The 19872-nt window shown below is 47.6% G+C and overlaps 1 protein-coding gene across 1 annotated transcript in view; it reads right to left on the reverse strand.

Annotated features, from left to right (window-relative positions):
* RCOR1 (REST corepressor 1) overlaps nucleotides 1–19872 on the reverse strand; it is a 127761-nt gene that overhangs the window by 13994 nt on the left and 93895 nt on the right. The window contains exons 4-8 of the mRNA XM_066343948.1: nucleotides 10177–10229; nucleotides 8608–8769; nucleotides 7768–7886; nucleotides 4190–4268; nucleotides 215–409 (exon numbers count right to left, since the gene is read on the reverse strand). Coding sequence (XP_066200045.1) covers nucleotides 215–409; nucleotides 4190–4268; nucleotides 7768–7886; nucleotides 8608–8769; nucleotides 10177–10229 — 608 coding nt within the window. The remainder of the gene's footprint in view (nucleotides 1–214; nucleotides 410–4189; nucleotides 4269–7767; nucleotides 7887–8607; nucleotides 8770–10176; nucleotides 10230–19872) is intronic.

The following is a 19872-nucleotide window of genomic DNA, read 5'->3' on the forward strand; positions in this document are numbered from 1 at the left end:
ATGGCACAACTTCAGTGGAAGAGCGAGTTGATGCTTCTCTCCCCCCTTTGCCCCAACTCCCCCCTCTCTTTCTCTATCTCAATCAATGGAAAAATAAGAAAGATCAGGAGGCCAGTACCTAAGGTCTCTGTCCAATTCCTTAGCAACTACTGCCCTTTGCGACGTGCAAGGAGACCAGCCCGGTGTGCAGAGCCCGGGGCCGAGCTGCGGGTACCTGTCTCTTGATGGACACCAGCTCCATGTCCAGCTGTCTCAGCACCGTGGTCGCAGCAGTGGCGTTCGCAGAAACGGCCTCCACATCTTCTTGAGAAAGAAACATTCCTTTGGGGGGTTTCCTTTTGGCTCTATTTTTAGCTTGAGTACTATGCTTTTCTTTCTTGATCTGAGGAATTGTCTCGGTAGGGGGCACCTGCATTGATAGATATATTTTGATAAATGAGATGCTAAAATAATTAAAATGCCAAATGAACAGTAATAACCTTATTTCCTCAACATGGCTCCAAACATGGCCTGACCTGTGGTGGCGCAGTGGATAAAGCGTTGACCTGGAACGCTGAGGCCCCTGGTTCGAAACCCTGGGCTTGCCCAGTCAAGGCACATATGGGAGTTGAAGCTTCCTGCTCCTCCCCTCCCTCTCTCCCCTCTTCTCTAAAATAAATAAATAAAATCTTTAAAAAAAACCCAAAAAACAAAACATGGCTCCAAACAATCTAAGACACATAGCCAGATAAATGCTAATTACCATCTACAAATTCTAACAGGTAGTTAGTTCACAGAGAAAATCACCGACTACTGAGTTTTGACTAAACTCTTTAGAGTGGATCCCGTTTCCTTCTTGTACAGCTACACCCTCAATCTACTCCTTTAAACCTGTGCAAGTGAGTGTTCTCAGCTTCCGGCAGAAATACAGGAGCTCTTGAAGAACATGCACTCTTCTGCTGAGCCGTGCACAGATGGACAGGAGCTATTGTACCCTAACAGCCCCTAGCAATCCAGATGGACACGTGAACACAGGAAGATAAAAGACTCGGCACACGTATAAAGACTTACTTAAATCCCTTAAATCTTACAGAAGTTTTCAAAAATATATGAAACTATGTCTTTTTTATATATCTTTTTTGGGGGGATGACATTTAACTTTTAGAGCAACTGTGCCCTAAGTGTTTGCTTCAAAAAATATATGCTGTCATTTAAAACGCACTACTGCTGCTAATTTTTTAAAGTGCTTTCTCTAAATTCAAAACCTCCAGAAATGAGATGCAGCGAAATCTTGGCAAGGAAAGGATAACGTCTTTCTGATTACCATTTTAAGAAGAAATTTATGAAATTGTACATAATCTCATCTCATTAAGAGTAATAACATTTGCTGACAGTGCTGAAAATGTCTTCGCGTTATAAAAGCCAGATAAAAAGCCCACACACAGAGGATGGCAATGGTGGTGGCACGAGAGCGGGAAGTGACACGGAAGTCTCAGGCGGTCAGCGGGGCTCTGCACACTCGCCGTGCCGGTTAGTAGTCAAGACCACCTATCTGACGGTGTGTCTGTCTTTGTAACATTTTAGTATGTACACAAACTATGATTTAACCATTTTCTAATGGAATCAGAAATTGAGCTATACAAATAAGAATTATAGAAATTAACATAAGATCAACCCTTTCCTCTTCCATTTAAAATGTTTCATTTAAGCACCTAGTAGACAATGTGTCAAAGCACAGCTTACTAAAAATCGAAGTACGATTCATGTTCTCAGCAATCTGAACTTAGGAAACCCTTCAAGCAATCCTGTTACTTGGACGCTCATATAAATCACTGGCGTAAGTGCCATCCGGAAAGAATCTAGTTTCCTTTTTGGTAATAAGTGACATACCAAAAGAAGCCTGAAAAAGTTATTTAGAACACTTGGACCCAACATTCAACTTCCAGAATAATTCTAATGGAAAACATTAAGTGCACAAATAGTTATGAGAGCAGCATTTTCAGCATTGTTTGTAATATCAAAAACTAAGAGAAAACTGTAAAAGCCCACAGAAGATTATTTAATTATGAAAGCTTTGTGTGATGCGGTAACATACAGCTGTGTACACAAACGTATTTGGCCTAAAACTTTGTTCCAGATAAAGTAAATCTGAAAGGTTATAAAACTTATATTAAGATCCCATTCTTGTATTTTTTTAAAAAATGAGTATGTATTCAGAATTAAGTATACAGGGTTGCACTTTTTACAGAGGAAGTCACCTGGAAAGAGTCACCAAAATGTTAATGGCGATTATGTGGGCAAATTGTTTCATTTTCTCCTTTTGGGTCAGCTGTGTTTCTTACTTTAGGGAAAGCAGGTAACAGACTTTCAGCTACAGAGACTAGACCAACAGCTGTCAAAGGGGAAAGAAGGGGCTGGGTGGAAAATGGGAATGGATTAAGCAAAAACCAATCCAAAACAAAACAAAAAACACACTTTGTAGCCTGACAGTAGCATGGTGACTACCAGAGGGAAAGGGGCGGGGGAGGCAGAAGAGGGCAAAGGGGAGAAATGTGACGGAAGGACACTTGTATTAGGGTGGTGAGCACACCAGACAATACTGTATATAGATGATGTGTTACAGGACTGCACATCTGAAAACTATATAATTTTATTAACCTATGTCATCCCAATAAATTAAAAATATAATTTGATTTTCTGCCTGACCTGTGGTGGTGCAGTGGATAAAGCATCGACCTGGAATGCTGAGGTCACCAGTTCGAAACCTAGGGCTTACCTGGTGGTCAAGACACATAGGAGAAGCAACTACTACGAGTCTGCTGCTTCCCCTTCCTCTCCCTTCTCTCTCTCTCCTCTCTCTTAAAATCAATAAATATCTTTGAATACATAAGTATTTTTTTCTGAAGGGATATATTATTGCTGTAATTTCATCTTTAGTGTGTCCAGACCTTTCTGTCTTTCCATGCCTAGAACAGCTGTTCTGCTCTAGTCCTGGAGACAGACCCTTTGAGAGTCCAGTGTACTGAACGCCAGCTCTGCCTTCCTTCAGAAACGCTCTTCTGTGACCGCAGGCAGAGTCAGCCGCCCGGAGTCATCCCTGAGGCCTGGCTGAGGCGCTGTGGGCACCGTGCGCGCAGAAGGAGCCCCTTCTGCAGGCGCCACGGCGGCACCCAGGCACGGTGGGGAGGGCCTGCAGTGGCCCCACATATGCTCTACTAACTTTACGAACGGACAAAAGAAGGCAGGACTGCAGCCCCCGTTTCAAGAGGCCAAGATCATCTCGACACGCTCGTTCTCAGTGGAGGTTTTAACAGTCACCCACAATTGCAGGGGTTCCTGGGCGTCCTATGTCCAGACACCAAACCACCAGCACAATGACTTGTAAGAGGTGGGTGATTAAAACTCCACGCATGAGGCTCACCCTTGCGTGACCTACACTGCTGCTTCTGAGTAACGAGAGGCCCTGCACCAAGCCCCTGTCAGCCCCCCACTGTCCCCTCCAGCCCAGAGTGTACAGCGCGCTGGGCCAGCAGCAGCGTGGAAGGAGCCGCGCTCTAGCCGGGCCTCCGGGGCACCACTCTAACCCCAACTCTAACCCCAACTCTAACCCCAACTCTAACCGCTGGAGCTGCAGCTCAGGGAGGGTGGCGGCGAGGGCAGCACCCCGACAAGCCGTCTCTCACCACGTTTCCTTTAAAACGTCTTTTAGTCACATTTCTTGGCTCACACAATTCTAAGTCCTATAAAGCCAAGTTACTGTATATACCCATGTATGAGATGCACCTTTTCCGAAAAATTTGGGGTCTAAAAGCTGGGTGCGTCTTATACAGTGGCTGTAGTTTTTTTACTCGCATTTCCCGTTTTTTCACGCTTGTTTTTGTGCTCATTGTTGAAGACAGTGATTTGTCATCAGACATAGATGAGGACAAGCTAATGGACGGGAGTTTTGACAGTGATGAGTTGTTGTATGAATTCTATGATAAATAAAACTAGAGTTCAATAACTTTATGTAATACATTTTTTTTTCAAACTTTAGGCCTCAAAATTAAGGTGCATGTTATACATGGGGAAATACGGTATTACTGTTTAAAACGTCACGCCGTGATGCCTTGTACAATACAACACTTCATATATTAAGTAGAATAAGAGGAATAAATGTTTTGCTATGAACCAGCAATAAAATTTATTTGCCTAAAGGGGGAAAAAATACCTCCTTTTTGTTCTCCTTATTTTGATCAATTTCAAGGTCAATGGGATTGTTTCCATTTGTTTCTTCTAGTTCATCCTCACTGAAAGACAAGAAAAAGTTACTGAGAGTTATTTTGTATTAATTTTACTTAATATATAAATATAAGTGATAAACTGATTTAATGACAGATTTAACATAAAATTGGTATGTCTTTAGACTGCTGAGATAAAAACACTTTTACAAGCGAAAGAAAATACCAATTCCATAGTTTAGTCTAAACAATTAAACTATTAAAATAGCTTTCTAACTCTCACACCAGGCTTATAAATCCTGTTGCTTTTTTTTTTAAGATTTTATTTATTAATTTTATAGAGAGAGGAGGGGGGTGCGAGAAGTATCAACTCATAGTTGCTTCACTTTAGTCATTGCTTGCTTGTTTCCTGTCATGTGAGCCTTGATCGGGCAGGCCCAGGGTTTTGAATGGGCAACCTCAGTGCTCCAGGTGGATGCTCTACCCATTGCGCCACCACAGGCCAGGCAACCCTGCTGCTTTATACATATAAAGTGTTTTCTCTCAACTGGAAATACCAAACTTCAGACACTTATTTTATTTCTCCATAATTATCTAGTAGAGAACTGGGACACAATCATCAGACCTAACCGAGAAATTGTTCAAGAATCAAGTCCTACTGCACCGGAAACAAATTCACCAACAAGTAGCAACGCACTCTTCCTCCTTCCCTGCACGGTGCAGTTGTGTGGAGGCGGAAGCTTGAGTGTGACAGCCATAAGCCACCGAAAGGCACTGCCCGCAGGAGGTGTGATGGGTATTACTGCTGCTTTACAAGAGGTGTTACGGCCCTCATCAGCGATGGCTTAGTGCGGAATACACCGGCGCCCAGAGCCCCACGCCAGTGCCCAGCCAGCTCTGCGCGCCTGCCTCCAGCTGAGATGAGCCTGCGCCCCAGCAGGCTGGCGGGGGGCTTAGTTCAGAGTGCCACAGCTTATGAAGTCAACAAGAAACAAAGGGAGTGGGCAGGCCTCTGTAAAACAGACAGGGAAACCCTGAACAGCGCTGCTCCTAGTAGGGTAGTGGTGAAGGACTATGGCAAAGGGAATCAGGCAAGGTGGCATCGAGGAATACTTCAAATACAAGACATGAACAAACAAACTTGGCTTTTGTTTCTCAAAAAAAAAAATAAAGGCATTCTCAAGCCCATCTGCTCATCCTGACCACCCAAGTCTGAGCACGGTAGCAGGGACAGCTGACATTTTAAATTAAGTTCATCTCAAAAAAGACATTCAACTGATGTGGTTCTTCCAATGCTTTTCCTTATATTCTTCCATGTAGTGTTTCTTATTAAAAGGAAAAGGAAGCTCTGTGGCAGGTGGGAGCTTCACTAAGGAAGGAGAAAAAGGGCCCCAGCTGCTGGCTCCCAGGCGAAGCCAACCAGACGGCAGGGGCCACAGAGCTCTCAGATTTCCCAATGTCCACATCCCACAGGGTCTCAGACACCCACCCCAGAGGACCAAGCCTACTGTGCTGCACCTCTCCCCACCCCACACTCCCACGGCTGTGCAAGTCCTGGCTGAGGAGGGTCCAAGAAAAGAAAGGAACTGGGTGGAGGGAATTCTGCCCCAGTCCCTGTCACTGCTGCCAAGACAGGTCCCATCAAGGATACCAGCAGCTCTGAGAGGGTGCTCCTGCCATGCGGGGGCCCTCCTCACCACACCCGAGTGGGGGAGGTGCCCACGGGTGGGAGGGACCCTCCTCACTGGCCTGCACCCAATTGGGGGAGGTGCCCACGGGTGGGAGGGGCCCTCCTCACTGGCCTGCACCCGAGTGGGGGAGGTGCCCATGGGCGGGAGGGACCCTCCTCACTGGCCTGCACCGGAGTGGCAGAGGTACCCAGGGGAGGAGCCCCCCTCTCCCGCCTTCACCCGAGTGGGGGAGGTGCCCACGGGTGGGAGGGACCCTCCTCACTGGCCTGCACCCGAGTGGGGGAGGTGCCCATGGGCGGGAGGAGCCCTCCTCACTGGCCTGCACCCGAGTGGGGGAGGTGCCCATGGGCGGGAGGGGCCCTCCTCACTGGCCTGCACCCAAGTGGCAGAGGTACCCAGGGGCAGGAGGGGCCCTCCTCACTGGCCTGCACCCGAGTGGCAGAGGAGCAAAGGAAGCAGCTGGGATGGCATTTCACACTCAGCACAAATCTCAGTCTACTGTAGTATTGAATTCTGACCTCAGCTGAGCAGATCGCATCTGTTTGCAGTTAAAAACTTAAACACAGGAAATGAGATCTGACATATAATGGAAATAAAACATTTTCATCAAAAGTTGCCGCAACACTGAAAACAAATTCAGTACGCAGGTCTGCCACACTTGTGGTTATGAGCAGTTCCGATCCATAAACATACCCGCTGGTATGTGTGCTGAAGACCAAACCGAGGCAGACACACCAAGGTCAGCAGCTGCCAGCCCTGCACGTGGCAAGAGCTCTGGCGGCGTTCTCGGCATTGCTCTCACTCGGTCTACTTTGGCCAGATTTGAATTTTCCGAAAGTGATACTCAACTCTCAATCTGTTCCCACGTTATTCTCTTTTATTTGAAATCATAATAATGGGACCAAATTATTACTAATTTACAAATTAATATACAAAGTGTGAAAATAAAAATTTTAAAGGCCACTTATATTACCACTAGCCCACTACTGAGACCGTGTGTGTGCACTGGCTCTGGGCTTGAAGCATCTCCACTGGCCGAGGAAGCGACCCGAGGAAGGAGAGCACCGAACAGAAAGGGCTGTGGGCAGCGCCCCGCCCCCAGCCCGGCCGGCAGGGAGCACGCCCCCCACTGCGCACGCCCCCCACTGCGCACGCCCCCCACTGCGCACGCCCCCCACTGCGCACGCCCCCCACTGCGCACGCCCCCCACTGCGCACGCCCCCCACTGCGCACGCCCCCCACTGCGCACGCACCCCACTGCGCACGCACCCCACTGCGCACGCACCCCACTGCGCACGCACCCCACTGCGCACGCACCCCACTGCGCACGCACCCCACTGCGCACGCACCCCACTGCGCACGCACCCCACTGCGCACGCACACATGATGACTGAGCTGCATCCTTTCATGAAACCATGCAGTGTTTCTCACGCGCTCACATACACAAGCAGAGGCTAAAGAAGGTTAGGAGGAAACCTAAACTGTGCTGGCACCTGCAACAGCACACGCGACAGTGTTTCGCACCAATCTGTGCGAACACGCCCGACACAGCTCAACCCAGAAAGCAGCAGACCTGCGATGAACAGAAGACGCCCCGTAGGGGCGTGCAAGTCCTCTCGTTCAGAACGGAAGTCACGGCCCGCAGGAGGAGCAGCGAGAAAAGATGCCCACGGGACAGAACGCCACCACAGTAACCCAGCTCGACGGTGCGGGGAGGACAGCCGAGTGTCGGTCTTGCGCAGGAAGGCGTGCAGGGAAACGCAGTCCCCAGCTTCCCTCCGTGTGTGCGTCCGCCCCCCCCCCCCCCCCGCGCTTGCGCGGAGTTCCGGTGGCTCTGCATGTCCCCGAGTGGTGTGGTGAGAACCCGTGCCACCAACCTTTCTTCCCGCTCGCGCTTCTGTTTGCGTGCGTGGCGATCCATCACGCTGGTCTTAGTCCTCGTCTTCTTCCAAGAGTAGTAAAATTTCACCAGACTGGCTATAGACTTATCAGGAAGCTAAATATAAAAAAGGAGTTGGTTAAGATTTAAAGCTAACCTTCCAGAATCAAATGTGTTCAGATATACTTAATCAGGACCACTCTCATGTATTCAGAAACGTGCAAGTCAGAGCCCTTCTCCAATAAGGGAAGAAATTCATGAGGAACTCTCAATACACTTTCAAATGACTAAGTGTGACTGTAAGTGAAGCTTAGCCCATGAAAGATTGTAAAGTCAGTTAAGACAAACCACAGTTTTCACACACCTCAAGTCCCTAACATAATGTTTGGGCTATTTAAAAAAGAATTCATTTTAAGCACTAATGCAAGTGTCGACAAGCTCACGCAGTAGAAGGCCACCAAACCACATTCTAGGACGTGAGAAATAAGCGAGCCTTTTCCAGCAGACAGGGCCCCACAACCCCCATATTTCATCCAGTAACCACCACAGGTTCTTTCCCGGGACTAACTTCATGAGGAGCCTGAAGAACAGACTGGGGTGTGGCAGGGTCACAGCCACCAGCAAGCTGGGAAGTGCCAGGAAATGCTCCACTGCAGTCACAGTCACGTGCAGCCTCTGGGCTCCCAGCAGCAAGCAGCGGGCTGCGTTTTCTAAAGGGGGCTTTCTTAAAAATGGGGATCCTCACGGCTGCGGGTGATAGCCCTGTCCCTCAGCTCTGCTGCAGAGCCAAGGGGCTGAGAAAAAAGACAAAGCAAAATCAACACTCTCATCTACTTACCATTTGTTGGATTCTATGGAAAGTTTTCCCATGAAAACTAAAGGCTTGCTCAAATAAGACTTTGTCTTCCACAGTCCACTCATCTGGGAAGGGGGTAAAGTTGGGCAAATCAGCCAGTGATTTTTCAATATTATGCTTATGCCAAAAGAGCATCCCAAGAGCCTAGAAAAATAGTACCAGGGAAATTTTAGAGCAAAAACATGAATGCAACACTGAAATGGAAACAGACTGGCGGAAGAGGGCGTGTCCACCCCCTCCACCAGAAGACTGAACAGACCGCTGACACACACACTGCTGAGTGGCCGTCAGGGGCATCTGACCTTCTGGGCACGAACTCACTTATCCCACAAGCCCTGTGAGATAAGGTCCACTATTCTCACGTTTCAAATTAGAATACACAGGCCTTGAGAAACTAAGTCACTTGCCAATGTCACAGTGCCAGCAAGTGGCTGGAGAGTCTGCAGGCCTGCAGTGTCACACTCGAATGCCTCTGCATAGGAAGGGAGAAGCTAAGTTAGAAAAGCACTTGACTGCTCTGGTATTTCCCAAAAATGCAAATATAAAAAGTTTCTTCAGCTCAGAAAGGAAGATACAAATGGGTAAGGAAGAACTTAGAAATAAGAGAGCTAACTCAGGAACACTTTCCTGAAAACGTTTCCTGTATCACAACTCGGAAGTGAAAATGATCATACCGTTGAAGATTGGAGTATATAAAAATTAACACAAGTACATGTAGCAATCAATCACCCAATAATATTTACACTTTCTAAATAAAATTAAAACCTGATTATCTTTCTGGGCAAGGTGGTGAACTCTCTGAGCAGGGTTGGAAAAAGGAGAAGCATACATTCCTTTTAAAGATTTTGGAACTATCTTAGATTGTTTTTTTAAACAGTTCTATGAGAAGAAATAGTTAAAAATAAGGCCAAGGCTGAAAGAAAGAGCCCAATTTTATATAATTTCAATTACTGGTACCTTCGGTCATTGGGATAAATGAAAAACGTTAGTAACTCACAGGCTGTAAAATCTAGATCAATGCCAAAGAAAGCTCTAATCCAACTTAATGTGCTTATTTTTAAAATAGTAATTAGAAGTACAGCTGAATTAAGACATTACACTCCTAGAGAAAAATAAATCTTGTGGATTTCTCATTAATAGTCTCCAAGCAATTTTTTTAAAAAGGCTTAGCTAAATTTTACAATCTGAAAGTGATTCAAAACTATTACTATTAAAACACTACAGGTTTGAGTGTGACAGCATGAGTCAGGAAGAAAGCAATACACAACCACAAACACGAGAGATCACACTCACAAAGGAAGCACCGTGCCCCAGTCTGCACCTGGGTCTGTGCTGCCCTGAACACTGCAGACACGCAGAGAGACACAGGCACTGCTCACCGGGAGGCCCCTGCCACTCACTGCAGGCAGCACAGGGACAAGAGCCTGGGTCATGCTGCTAGCAACCACCAGAACTGCTGATAGGAAACACTGCTGCTCCACACAGAACAAAAGGAATTCAACAGGTCAGCTCTAAAAACCCATCTTGAACAAAAGAAAATCACGTCATTACCTGTTCCATGTTGTAGCCGTGCTTCTCTTTGGCGATGGCGATGTACTCGTCCACTGAAAAACAAGACGGGGACTGTGAACAAACCCAGGCCAGAGCGGGCTCTGAGCACGATCGGCGGTGCTCGGGCCTGCGCGCACAGAGAGCGAGCAGCGGGGATACACAGACCCACGCTGCAATCCCACCACAGGTCTTCCACGTAAGTCCCACAGGAAGACTCTGAGAATACATGCAGATTACGATTTTTTTAAAAACTTGGTTCCACTTGTTTTCTATGATATACAAGTATTTCTTTGGTATGCTGAAAGAATAATTATTTAGAAAATTTTAAATTATTGAATTGGGTTGTTTTTTTTTTTAGTTTTGGCCAAGGCTGAAGAACAGCCTTAAAAATAACCTATTGTTATATTTAAAGAATCTAAGAAATAGCCTGACCAGGTGGTGGCGCAGTGAGTAGAGTGTCTACCTGGGACGCTGAGGACCCAGGTTCAAAATCCCGAGGTCACAAACTTGAGTGTGGAATCACCAGCTTGAGTGTGGGGTTGCCAGCTTGAGCGTGGAATCATAGACATGATCCCATGGTCATTGGATTGAGCCCCAGGTCTCTGGCTTGAGCAAGGGGTCACTGGTTCCAGCCCCTGGTCAAAGCACATATGAGAAGCAATCAATGAACAACTAAAAAAAGTAACACAACTATGAGTTGATGTTTCTCAGAGACAGCAAGAGAAACTGACTCAGTCTCCAGAAGTTGTCACCCTAAAGAGGAACCTACTTCCACTCTGCATTTTCTAGTCTTCTTTCCAAAAAAATAAGAGAATACTACTCTACAGAACCCCCTTATATTCACGTATGACTTTTCTATATAAATGACAAAAGTAACACAAGCTAAAAAACTCATGAGAACAGAACTGTATAAAATGAAGAGAGAAGTCCCCACAGCCCTGATCACTCTCCCTGCGAGTTCCCTCTCCAGCGAGGACTTGGGAGAAAACAGGCTCCGAGCGCTTGGCCTGCTGGTGACACGGACAGGACCACCGAGAACCCTGATAAAGCCAGAGCTCCAGCGTCTCAGCAGGCGGCTCAGTCATGCCAGGACCACAGTTTCCAGCTGTGAGGCAACTGACAACCCACTCAGAAAAGGAATCCATTCACTTATTAGCATATATTCTAATACTACGGGAAATTCTCCCAATGATGAAGGAAAAAGCCAACTGGAACAGCTCGGCACACAGGGCAGCTGCTCGTTGCCACACGGAGGCGCTCACCTCCTGCTTCCTTTCTGAAAAGGCAGGTGTGTACAGACTGCATACTCTGCTCGGGACACAGTCAAATTCCTGTCAGTGAGTGACTGCTACACTAACGACCTCAAAACTAAATGACTTTAAAAATGGGGGAAGAAATGACTCCAAAGTGTGTCCCTTGCTTATTACTTCACAACAAGGTAGATTCTGACAAACACAAGAAAAGCGCATTCAAGTTCTAAAGAAATGCTCAGGTGAGGCAAGGCTGTGTGTCTGGAAGCGCACGCCCCCTGGAGGAGACCCAGCTGCCAATGGCAGCCCAGACCTGGGTAGGCCATGGGCCAGGTGATCAAAAGAAGGTGACCCGAGTGTTCAAATGGGGAAGAGATACCCACAAGAGAGAAACAACTAGCAGAGAATTGAGGGTCAACCGTACAGAGGGCCTGCTTGAAGGGTTTCTTCTTTTTTTGTGTGTGTGACAGAGTCAGACAGAGGGACAGATAGGGACAGACAGACAGGAAGGGAGAGGAATGAGAAGCGAGAAGCATCAATTCTTCATTGTGGCATCTTAGTTGTTCATTGATTGCTTTCTCATATGTGCCTTGACCAGGGGCTACAGCAGACCGAGTGACCCCTTGCTCGAGCCAGCGACCTTGGGCTCAAGCTGGTGAGCCTTTCTCAAACCAGATGAGCCCGTGATCTTGAGGTCTGGAACCTGGGTCCTCCGCGTCCCAGTCCGATGCTCTATCCCCGTGATGGCGAACCTTTTTATAAAAACCGCCCACTTTTGCAGTGCTGGTCAACCTGGTCCCTCCTGCCTACTAGTGAGCATTCTAGCTTTTTTGGTGGGTGTAGTGAAGCAACCAAATGGCACTGCGATTGGCCCACCATGAAAGCTGGAACGCCCACTAGTGGGCGGAAGGGACCAGGTTGACCAGCACTGTAAAAGTGGGTAGTTTTTAGAAAAAGGTTTGCCATCATGGCTCTATCCACTGCGATACTGCCTGGTCAGGCTCTTTTTTTTTTTTTTTTCTTTTTAAGCGTGGGTTGGGAGAGGAGGTAGAAAGGAGGGAGAGAGACCGACAGGAAGGGAGAGAAATGAGAAGCATCAAGTCATAGTAGTAGCACTTTAGTTGTTCATGAATTACTTCTCATAAGTGACTTGATGGGGGGGGGGGGGCAGTGAGTCCAGCAGAGCCAGTAACCTCAGGGTTTCGAGCCTGGGACCTCAGTGTCCCAAGTCAATGTTCTATCCACTGTGCTACCACTGGTCAGGTGAAGAGTTTCTTCTTTTAATCCAGAATTGATGAGCGTGCTACCAGTGAGCCTCAAACTTCTGCTGGCAGTCTCAGCTGTGCAACCTGTGGGTTATTAACCTGAGCTGAATGAGGCAAGTGTGGCATGTGCAGTCACCGTGGGCCACGCACCGTGGAAGCAAATGCACGCGCAGGCTGCAAGCACGCCGCCAGGAGCCCGGCCTGCCCGTGGCTCCCGGGCAGGCGCCTCGACCGTCCCTTCTGCTGCCTCACTAACAGGGTTCATTAAGCCTGCCCCCATTGCTGTTGACCATATTTAGCTAAAAAAACTTAGCTGGAGATTTCAGGGAAACAAAAGCATTCTTTGAATGTACTCTATTTTTAGCTCCTCTTTTGTTTAACAAAAATTAGTGGGTGATAGAAACAGTAAAAAAAGACCACTGCACTGGCTCTGATTGCGGCAGCTAAGGTCGGCTGCACCACCCGCCAGGGTGCACAGAGCAAGGCAGCCCTACCACGGCCACCTGAAAATACCATGATACCTACTAGCAAAACCAGTTCTCCATCCTTCCCATTGTCCCCGCGTGCAACAAAGATCAGACAGACATTCCCTGAATGAATGCCTGAATGCCGGGTGCCGTGATTGGCACAGTGTCAGCGTTTCAGGCTCTTGTTCCAGCAAGTTACAAGGCAGCGAGGCAGCGCAGGTCAGGTCTGCAGGGGAAAGACTCCGGTCGAACCTGGCTCTGTCTGCTAGTGGAGTGAGTTCACAGGTAGTGGTGCCCGGCACACACTTAGCACTAACACAGCCTCAGATCGTGTGTCCTCTAGCAACTCTCTGACCGTCCCAGGAAGCAGTTCTCACTAGCAAAGCTGGGTTGTCACCAGGTGGGGACGCAGCACTACTGCAGGAAGTGTCCCCCCTGCCTCCTCACAGAAAGCTGGGACCAGAGTCAGTTCAGAATGAATACAGCCACCTGTTCACAGGCCTTGTCCTGTCCCACCTCCCTGCCCTCTATCATCCTGAGTTCTTCTTCCCTTTACTAAGCAGGGGACATGCTCCCACCCCCATTTCTGGAACCCCTTTGCCTCCCCTACCTCTTTATAGAGCACACCAGGAGCCGCTGGGAGGGCATGATGAAAACCACAGTATGGGTTCCTAAAGCAGTCTCCTGAAGCAAAACTAAGCTTACAGCCTGAGAAAATAAAATCCACTCCACCGCCCTCATTAAAAAGGGTGAGCCTGACCAGGTGGTGGTGCAGTGGATAGAGCGTCAAACTGGGATGCGGAGGACCCAGGTTCGAGACCCTGAGGTCACCAGCTTGAGCACAGGCTCATCTGGTTTGAGCAAAGCTCACCAGCTTGTACCCAAGGTCGCTGGCTCGAGCAAGGGGTCACTTGGTCTGCTGTAGCCCCCCAGTCAAGGCACATATGAGAAAGCCATCGATGAACAACTAAGGTGTCGCAACGAAAAACTAATGATTGATGCTTCTCATCTCTCTCCCTTCCTGTCTGTCTGCCCCTATCTATCCCTCTCTCTGACCCTCTGTCTGTCTCTGTTAAAAAAAAAGAAAAAAAAGAAACAAGGGTGACTGGGTGCTTAGGATGGTAGGTAAAAGATGACACAGGAAGGGAGCAGGAGAAGCACACGCTACCCCGTCTTATCTCTGGCAACAATGATCTTGATTTTGCCTCGAAAAGATAAAAGGTTAACCAGTCAATCCAAGCTGGGGCAAGGAGCCACTGGTGGCAATCGTTAAGAAAGAGGTGCTCCGGACGATGAGCGAAGTCCATGAGGCTGAAGGAAATTCTCGGCCGTTTCCATGGCTCTGGACCTTTGAACCCTGCAGCCCTCCTCAGTGCACAGGGAGGAGAGTAACAGGGAGTCACCTGGGTGTGAAGGCAGCAGACCTGTCTTGTGTAGCTTAGCCGACATCCTAATTCATCCATCAGAAGCAAAAGGATCAGAGTTAAGTGTACTCTGCATTAAAAGCAATCTATCATTGCATGATGCAATATTTTTAAAAACTTAACACTTTCTGCCTGACGGGTGGTGGTGCAGTGGATAGAGTGTCAACCTGGAACACTGAGGTTCCAGGTTCGAAACCTTGAGGTCACCGGCTTGAGCGCGGGCTTATCCAGCTTAAGTGTGGCACCATCAACATGACCCCATCCATGGTCACTGGCTTGAGCCCATGGTCACTGGCTCGACTGGAGCCCCCCATTCAAGGCACGTATAAAAAGCAATCGATGAACTAAAGTGATGCAACTAAGAGTTGATGCTTCTCATTTCTCTCCCTTCCTGTCTGTCTCTCTCACTAAAAAAATATACACATACAACCTTGAAAATTTCTATGGAAACCAAGGAAAATTGTCTAATCTTAAATTATGATGGAAAAAAATATACATTATTCTGATTTTTTTTTTGTATTTTTCTGAAGCTGGAAAAGGGGAGAGACAGTCAGACAGACTCCCGCATGCGCCCGACCGGGATCCACCCGGCACACCCACCAGGGGCAACGCGGCAATGCTCTGCCACGACCAGAGCCACTCTAGCGCCTGGGGCAGAGGCCAAGGAGCCATCCCCAGTGCCCGGGCCATCTTTGCTCCCATGGAGCCTTGGCTGCGGGAGGGGAAGAGAAAGACAGAAAGGAAGGGGGGGGGGGTGGAGAAGCAAATGGGCGCTTCTCCTATGTGCCCTGGCCGGGAATCGAACCCAGGTCCCCCGCACTCCAGGCTGACGCTCTACTGCTGAGCCAACTGGCCAGGGCCCGTTATTCTGATTTTTAAAAGACATACATGAACTATTTGATTTTTTGACAAGAACTTAATGTTACGGGAAACACAGGTGAGTATGTTTCTCGGGTAACATCACTTAAAGGTATAACATGTGAGATTCATCAAGAAACTTGACAATATAGTTATATGTACAGTGCCAGATGGGTATTGGAAATATCAGAGGGAACTCTTTGTAAAGTATATGACTGTCTAGCCACTATGAGGTACACCTGAAATCAATACAAAATAATACTAAGTGTAAACTGTAACTTAAAAAGAAAATTTTAAAAATGCACCTGGTCAGGTTGCTCAGTGGATAAAGCATCATCCGCATGCACTGAGGTCGTGGGCTTGATCCTGGTCAGAGCAGGCATGAGAAGCACTCAATGTCTACACAACTGAAAGAACTAACTAAGCAGAACAATGAGCTGATGCTTATCTCTCAATCTCTCTCTCCTTCTCTCTTCCCCTCTGTCAAATCAATGGAAAAATTAAAAAAAAGAAAAGAAAATGAACAAAGTCTCTAAAGCCTAACGAGGCCTTTATTGAGCTACGCTAACTATGTACAGAACACTGTATCACGCAGCAGGCCAAAACACACAAGGAAAGTTAACTGACTTCCTCGAGTAGCCTGAAACAGCACACAGGGAACAGGAGGGAACATAAATACATAAACCAACAGTATGGATGTAGGATGGCAGGGAAATGCAAAGTGATCCATAACTAATGATGAAAATGATGGTGATAATCAAGAAAAGCTTCCTAAAGATTCAAAATATACTGATTAAGTAATCACAGTAGCTAACATTTGAGAATCTACTATGTGCCAGCCACCGTTCTAAGCTCACACAAGGATTATGTTTGAAATTCTCTCCAATAAGTCTATTATCACTCATTCACACATGAAGAAACTGAGGCTCAGAGAAGCTGGGAAATGTGGCCAGGATAGCGTAGCTGGACAGAAGCAGAAGCAGGACTCACACACACTGAATGTCTGGCAGCAGGACCCACGATGCTGCACCTCTGTCCACAGGCCATCCGATCACTCAAATCAAGGAATGGGGGAAAGGGCGCCCCAGATGAGAACAGTCTCCATGGCACAGAGAACTGAGCAAGGCTAATCACATCGTCTACCTAGCCCAAATGGAGTCAAGAAACAGAACTGGTCGGTGAAGGAAGTGAGAAAGCTGAAGGCTACAGGCAAACGGCTGCCTTGTATGAGGCTTCATTTGTCCCTGTGTTCATGTTTTAATCCAATAAATGACATGCCCAATACCATTAGTAAGAATCTCAAATTCAACTGCAAATGAGGTGGGGGGTGGAGAATGCAAATGTAAATCACCACAGTGGCTTGGCCTGTGGTGGCGCAGGGGACAGAGTGTCGACCTGGAACGTTGAGGTTGCCAGCTGGACACCCTGGGCTTGCCCGGCCAGGCACATATGAAAAGCAATAAGCAAGCAATGAATAACTAAAGTGAAGCAACTATACTTCTCACCATCCACCCCCACCCCGCCTCTCTCTAGAACAGCGGTTCTCAACCTGTGGGTCGCGACCCCAGCAGGGGTCGAACGACCAAAACACAGGGGTCGCCTAAAGCCATCGGAAAATATGAATGACCCCCGCTGGGGTCGCGACCCACAGGTTGAGAACCGCTGCTCTAGAATCAATAAATGAAAATCTTAAAAAAAAAGAAAGAAAAACTGCCACAGTAACCTTAACTCACCTGTGCAGTACCCTAGCCCCTGGTCGGCAAACTGTAGCTCGTAAGCCACATGTGGCTCTCTGGCCCCTTGAGTGTGGCTCTTCCACAAAATACCACGTGCGGGCACTACCTCGATAAGGAATGTACCTACCTATATAGTTTAAGTTTAAAAAACTTGGCTCTCAAAACATTCAATCATTGTACTGTTGATATCTGGCTCTGCTGACTAGTGAGTTTGCCGACCACTGATCTAGATACCTGCAGAGTCAGACCACCTTGTGATCTTGTATATTCTATGCATGGTGAGAAGCTGACAGCACAAGGTGGGCTGAGGGCAAAGCTATTTCTTTAATACAGCTTTTAAAAATGTTTATTGCCCTGGCCGGTTTGCTCAGTGGTAGAGCGGCATGTAGAAGTCCTGGGTTCAATTCCCAGACAGGGCACACAGGAGAAGCACCCATCTGCTTCTCCACCCTTCACCCTCTCCTTTCTCTCTCTTTCACTCCCGCAGCCAAGGCTCCATTGGAACAAACTTGGACCGGGCACTGAAGACAGCTCCATGGCCTCCGCCTCAGGCTCTAGAATGGCTCCAATTGCAACAGAGCAATGCCCCAGATGGGCAGAGCATCACCCCCTGGTGGGCATGCACCAGTCGGGTGCATGCAGGCACAAGCAGGAGTCTGTCTCTCTCTGTGTCCCATTTCTCACTTCAGAAAAATACAAAAAGAAAAAAATGTTTATTGCCATTACATTTGCAGTAGCATTAGGTACTGCAAAGGAAACATGGCACCAGTTTCTCTCATAACTCAAACTGAGCATCCCAAAATTTTCTCCAAGAAGACAATAACAAATATCTGAACAGCTTTTATTATTAAATTAAAAAATGTGTTATCGCTGTAAGTCAGAATCAAGGGGAGCTTAATCATTTAAGTAAAGCTATTATGCCACCTGGTGGGCACGGCTATTACTACAGTTAACATTTCACTGACCCCCAAAATGTCTTCAGGGGGAAAAGGCGGCACAAGAAACAAGGGCAGAGACACTGTCAGAGTATAAGATAACGAACCACTCCTTCCTAGGCAGTCATAAAGCGCTTTATTTATGAAACTGCTATTTCTTAGTGTAGTTTTGTTAAAATCCCACTTTATAGAAAAAGTTCCCACCACTCTCTGGCACCCAGTAAACACAAAGTCCAGCCCAGTCTTACAGACAATCAGATGAAGTAGGAATAAAAAATATGAGGCCCTGCCAAGCCTCACACATACAGGGCAGCTCTGGCATCCACTTCCACCCCCCTGCACCTCTCTATGGCTCTCCATTCAGGATCAACTCATATGACTTTGGCTAGGTTCCACCCTGCCTCTGTGCCACAGTGTCCTCATCAGTGTAAGCGTGGACGATGATGATCTAAAAGTGTCTTCTGGCCCTGGCCAGTTGGCTCAGTGGTAGAGTGTTAGCCCGGCGTGTGGATGTCCCTGGTTTGATTCCTGGTCAGGGCACACAGGAGAAGCACCCTTCTGCTTCTCCACTTCTCCCTTTCTCCCTTTTCTCTCTCTCTTTCTCTCTCTCTCCTCTTCCTGCAGCCATGGCTCAATTGAAGTGAGTTGACCCCAGGAGCTAAGGATGGCTCCATAGCCTCTGCCTCAGGCACCAAAAAAATTCTTCTGGTTGCACAGGAGCAACAGCCCTTGATGCGCAGAGCATCGCCCTCTACTGGACTTAACAGGTGGATCCCAGTTGGGGCACATGTGGGAGCCTGTCTCTCTGCCTCCCCACCTCTCACTTAATTTAAAGAGAAATGAAAAGGACTGTAGCATTCCTCCACTTTTTTTTTGTCGTATGCATATATCTGTGTACCCTCCAGAAAGGCAGATGTAAAACCTCCAGTATTTTAGAAACTGATTGTTGCTATAATGACATCTAGCTGTGACTAATGAAAACAGTTACTGTCTCGTCAGCAATGCGCAAAGCCCACGGTAAAGAACGAAGTCAGCGAGTGACACACGATCCCTTGCATCTCTCACATCAAGTCAGCACACTTGACTCAGTCCCTGAACAGGCAACTGCATACTCAGAATGATTCTGTTGCTCTCGTATATGTTCTGCTTTGTACAATAGGAGCTAACAAAGGAACCATGCTAAAATAGGGTCTGCGTTTCCCTTAACTAAAGGCAAGGTTTCCCTGACATTAAAAGAGGGGGGGGGGGACCTGACCAGGCAGTGGCGCAGTGAATAGAGCGTCGGACTGGGATGCAGAGGACCCAGGTTCGAGACCCCGAGGTCACCAGCTTGAGCGCGGGCTCATCTGGTTTGAGCAAAAGCCCACCAGCTTGGACCCAAGGTCGCTGGCTCCAGCAAGGGGTTACTCGGTCTGCTGAAGGCCCACGGTCAAGGCACATATAAGAAAGCAATCAATGAACAACTAAGGTGTTGCAACGCGCAATGAAAAACTAATGATTGATGCTTCTCATCTCTCTCCGTTCCTGTCTGTCTGTCCCTGTCTATCCCTCTCTCTGAGTCTCTCTCTGTCTCTGTAAAAAAAATAAAATAAAAAATAAAAAAGAGAGAGGGGGGCAGGGAAAGCTTGGCACTGCTGATTTGGCCTCAACATCACAGCTGACTGCTGCAAAAAGAACCCATGTAGGACCCTGCTAGCTGACGCCACCGCCTCACCTATAAACGAGAGGGAGAGCTGCACAGCCTGTGGTCTCACAAGGATT

The sequence above is a fragment of the Saccopteryx leptura genome, chromosome 6, assembly GCF_036850995.1.
Source record: "Saccopteryx leptura isolate mSacLep1 chromosome 6, mSacLep1_pri_phased_curated, whole genome shotgun sequence".
Taxonomy (NCBI): domain Eukaryota; kingdom Metazoa; phylum Chordata; class Mammalia; order Chiroptera; family Emballonuridae; genus Saccopteryx; species Saccopteryx leptura.